Source organism: Pipistrellus kuhlii, unplaced genomic scaffold (assembly GCF_014108245.1).
Source record: "Pipistrellus kuhlii isolate mPipKuh1 unplaced genomic scaffold, mPipKuh1.p scaffold_m20_p_4, whole genome shotgun sequence".
Lineage (NCBI taxonomy): Eukaryota > Metazoa > Chordata > Mammalia > Chiroptera > Vespertilionidae > Pipistrellus > Pipistrellus kuhlii.
In genome coordinates, this window is record NW_023425540.1 from 83103525 (window position 1) to 83108830 (window position 5306).

A 5306-nucleotide genomic window follows, 5' to 3' on the forward strand; every position below is an offset into this window, starting at 1 on the left:
GCTACCTAGCTCTAGTGCCCATAAAAATTCCCATAACAAAACTGGAATCTTTTCTAAATTAATTACATGACTGCAAACATGACTGCAAAAATTCCTAACACATGAGCTAATAAAATCCTGTAATTTTTCAAATCTTTCATCACAATATTTAATTATGCAGACAATTTAGAAAAAACACATACACCTACCTGCTCTCCAATCAGATGCAATAAATTGTTAACATTTGTTGTGACTGGCACACATGCAAATAATCTATTATCACTGTAATTTGCTTAATTGTTTGAAAGTAAGTCACAGGCATCATGACATTCTTGAATATGCATCTCCTACAGTGAAAGGTATTCTCCTACAAAAATTCAGAACCACCTTTGTGTAAGAAAATTACCTGTACAGTTTAATCTAATAAATACATAAAGCAACAAGCAGACTGTCAAATTGCAGCGGGGAGGGTAGGGAGACCTGGGGGAGATAATAGATCAACCGAAGGACTTATATACATGCATATAAGTACAACCAATGGACACAAAACTCTGGTGAGGGAGGGCATGTATGGAAAAGGGTGGGCAATGGTATATGTACAAAGGTAATAGTTTAATTTTTAAAAAATTAAAAAAATAATATAATAAATACATACCTAGAAGAGTGTATTTTAGGAACCCAAGGATGGTTCCATATTAGGAAAATGATTGAACTCTATGTTAATTTAAAAAGGAGACAGTCACATTTACAACAAATGGTGACAATGCATTTGATAAAATTCTCTAGCCATTTCCTACTAAAATTTCTCAAATAAATAATTGCTAAATGTGCAAAAGAGAATAACAAATAGTAAATAGCATAAAAATGGTGAAATAATCACAGCATTTCCATAAAAGCAATATGAAAAGCTCTGTGGTTTCCAGTGTTTTCATTCTGTTTGAAACCTTCAAGGGTCACTGATCCCAGGGACCATAATATTTTGAGGGAACAACTCATTACTATGTATGTGCTATATTGTCCTCTGAAGGTTTTCATCATAAATTCAAATAGTCAAAAGGATAGAATACTGGCATATTGTAAATACACTTCCAAGTGATGGCTTCTCCACTTTTTTTTTTCTTTACTTGTCAAATTTTTAATTACATTTGACATTCAACATTATATTAGTTTCATGCATACAACATAGTGATTAGACATTTATATAACTTACTAAGTTATCACCCAGATAAGTCTAGTACACATCTGACACCATACATACTTATTACAAAATTATTGACTATATTCCCTATACGGAACTTTACAGCCCTCTGACTGTTTTTGTAACTGGCAATTTATACATCTTAATCCCTTCACCTTTTCATCCATTCTCCAATCCCCTTTCATCTGGCAGCCATAAAGATGTGTCCATTGATAGATGAATGGCTACAGAAGATCTGATATATAAAAATATTAGCCATAAAAAAATGAAATCTTGCCATTTTCAACAGCTTGGATAGACCTAGAGGGTATATGTTAAGTGAAATATGTCAAACGGAAAAAGACAAATACTGTATGATTTCATTTATATGTGAAATCTAAAAAATAATCAACAGAAATAAACTCATAGATAACTGCTCCACCACTTTCAAATGTATGCATTCAGTCTGACTCTTCAATGACATTATCCACTTAAAATACACCTGAACAAGCTCTTCTTTCACACTCTGAAACTTTCATCCCTTTATTTTTCTTGCTTTCCTGGATGCATTCTATTCACTCTCCCCAGAATGTATCCTAATATAATATGCTTTAAGTTCTTGTTGACCACTATATCATGTCTCTGGTAACAAAAGTACATGTGACATTTTCATTTCAAAATTTCTTGTGAGCATATTGCTCTAAGGTTAAATTTCTTCTCAACTAAGTTACAGTTACAATTAGTGTGGAGTGATCCAAACAATATATAAGAAATGTTCTTAAACATGAAAGAAAAATTTTGGTTCAGAGCTGCTCCTCCTGTCATGCAATGTGACTGCTTTTTTTCTTTCCTTTCCTTTGCTCTATTCTTTTTTTTCCCTTTTCTGTTAGTGCACATGTACATGAAGAACTATCACAGCTAGAGTGAGATCAGGTGCAGCATCTATTCTCGCTACTTTTATTTTTTTTCAAACAGGAGCAAATGCAATCTTGGTCACATTGCATTAAAAATGACAATGGAGTCTCATTAGGCCAGTGTTTCTGAATTCTCTGAACTTCTTCAAGGTTACATGCAAAAATCAATGCTTTTTATAGATTTTTTTTTAATGAGTTGACAACGCTATTAATTCCTCCACTTTGTTAACTGCAAAACATAAGATGTCTAATGACAAACTTTTTATCTGGTTGTTAGGTATTTAATTGAGGCACAAGTCAAAATATAGGTAGTTTACTTTCAGCATCCCAGATATTTTTTAATTCCCCAGTGCAGTGCAGCACAGCAAGATAAGTAAGAACGAGAGAGATGCCTTTCCTCTGTGAGGAGGCGGAGAGGCACCTGGCACAGCTGCCCTCACTGCAGGCAGAGCAGTGGCAAGAAGGACCACAGGAAGCTGAGGTGTGGAGCCTGAGGAGCTCCCGACCATGAGCCCCCTGAGCGGTCTGTGTCCCTCAAGGGTAGGTGTGGGTCCACTTGAAGACCGTGTTAGACAATGTGTTAAGGAAGGAAAATGGTGTCTATTGGAAAAATGATGATTTGTGGAAATGACAGTATACCTTGCAAATCCAGGATGTAACTGAAGAATTTTAGAATGTCAAAAATGAAAATGGCTAGTGATAAATAATGGTATAAAAATGTAGTAGTGCCCTAGATGGTTTGGCTCAGTGGATAGAGCGCTGACTTGTGGGCTAAGGGGTCCTGGGTTCAATTCCCGTCCAGGGCTTATACCTTGATTTCAGGCTCCTTTCCCACTCAGGCCCTGTTCAGAGCTTGTGCAGGAGGTAACCAATCGATGTGTTTTTCTCACACTGACGTTTCTGTTTCTTTCTCTCTCTCTTCCACTCTTCCCAAAAATCAATGGAAAAATATCCTCGGGTGAGGATTAACAAAGCAAAAGAAACAAAACATTTAGTGTTTTTTTTTATGGGAATAAATCATCAGTAAGAAATAGAACTTATAAAATTCCTAGTTATTCTATATAATACTTATGATTATATAATAAAATTATTATATAGTATAAATTAAAATAAATAGCAGAGACATAGGTGTTAAATGGGTAATAAGCATAAAGAGGTAAATAAGAATATAAAGATGAACTTGATTAGTGAAGAGCTTTTTCTGAGAAGAAAAGCTTAGTATTATGAAAATACTATGTCTTCCTATGAAATTGTTTTGTTGTAATTCCAATTAAAACTGAAACTTACCTAAATATGCTGTAGGTGGTGCAGGCAAAGTTTAAAAGACAAGGTGATGGGGGCACTTCCAATGAGATCACAAAACAGGGCCTAGCCTTGCCACGGTGGTTCAGTGGTTGAGCGTGGACCTATGAACCAGGAGGTCATGGTTTGATTCCAGATCAGGGCACACACAGTGGGGGGTCATGTAGGAGGCAGCTATCCAATGATTCTCTCTCATCCTTTTTTTTTTTTTCTTCACAGAAAAAAATTGTATTTACAATTCTATTCAAAAGCAATTTTAAAGCAAACAATATAACACTGAAGTTGAAAAATCTATTATATGCTCACCCAAAGTTGCCAAGTCTGATAAATTAACAGAACACTGCATCAAAAATAAGGCAATAACCCAAGATACCCCATGAACAATTTCTCTGTTCCCACAACTAGATAGAACTAGTCTATCTAGTAGCAAATGATACCTCACTCCATCTCAGCAAGTCTAAAATCCTTAAGGATAGAGTGATAAAATATGACCTATATTCTTCATTAGATTCTTTGAACACTTGAAGGAAAATAATTTCTAAAGCACAGAGAGGTAAAAAGGTATAAGTCTTTGAAAAAGATACTCAGTGTTCAAAATTCAAGAATGCAATATTAATAATACACAATGGGCATTAGGTGAATGTATGCAATACAGTAATAGCAAATTTATTTAGTACTTTTTCCATTCCATATCATCAGGAGGGTTGATTTCAACTTTTCTTTTACCTACATCAGACCAGTTGGTACTCAAAACTGTACCACCAAACTCCATAAATGATTTGTTCATGGCACATTTCACTTCATTAGAACCATCTGAATAGATCTGTTGAAATAATTTGTTTAAAGCTGCATCTCCCCCCAACTTCTCATTCTTTTCTTCTTCCTTGATTTCTCCAACCAATTTATCCCAATTTCTTGTATAAAGAGATGATGATGGATATAGGTTCTTTACATCTGCTATGAATTGTTTTGGCTTAGGCACTTCTTCTCGCTCTAGCTTTTCCCATCTCACAGCCTCTAACTTTTTCATTTTAATTTCAATCTTTGTTGAAAGAACTTTAAACATGCTCTGTTCTGGTGTTATAGAATGAAGAAGTCTCAGATTCAAATTGTAATCCTCTTCAGCAGGAAGTTTCACCAAAGCAGACAACTCTTTTTCTGAAAATTCCACATTTACGTCATTCTGCTGAACATTCTTGATCATAAGTGTAATGATTACTTGAGATTTTGTTTGATACCAGTCATACTTGATTTTTGGCTGAGAATTCCTCTGGGATGCAGACGCCGTTGATTGTAACTCATTCTGAGTTTCTTGACACCTTTTAATCCAGACAATAAAATCAGCATCCGCACTATCTAATTTCTGTCCTTCTGTAAATGTTTCCAGAGCAGCAGCATAGTTTTTTTTTTTTAATTTTTTTATGGTATTCACATATCCCTTTTCTCATCATAGCAGTATTATTAGGATTAAATTCAAGAGATTTCTTTGCATCAGCAACAGCATCAGAGTAATTCCCAAGAAGGATGTGACAATAAGCTCTTTGACAATAATATTGTGCATCATCTGGTTTCTGTTCCAAAGCCTTAGTCAGCTCCTCTAAGGCCGCCTGGGGGTCCTCGTCAATCAGAGCATCTGAGAAGCTCGGGCAAAACCTTTGGGTTGTTGCAGGTTCAGCTGCAGCTGCCGTCATCTCTGCGAGTCAATGTTGTGTTGCTGCAGCTGTTACTACCTCTCTCTCATCCTTGATATTTCTCTTTCTTTCTCCTTCTGTCTTCCTCTCTGAAATTTATTATATATATATATATATATATATATATATAGATATATATATATATATATATATATATATATATATATATATGTGTGTCTGGACCTAAATCAGCACAATTTGGAGCTAGCAAATGATTAAATAAAAATATTTTATAATGTATCC

The 5306-nt window shown here is 34.9% G+C and overlaps 1 protein-coding gene across 1 annotated transcript; it reads right to left on the minus strand.

The window, feature by feature from the left end:
* Positions 1–3675: 3675 nt before the first annotated feature.
* On the minus strand, positions 3676–5096 carry LOC118703835 (protein SGT1 homolog). The gene is given in 2 exon segments (XM_036411120.2): positions 3676–4780; positions 4782–5096. Coding segments are annotated over 2 exon segments (1020 nt in total). The 5' UTR covers positions 5064–5096; the 3' UTR covers positions 3676–4042.
* Positions 5097–5306: the final 210 nt, after the last annotated feature.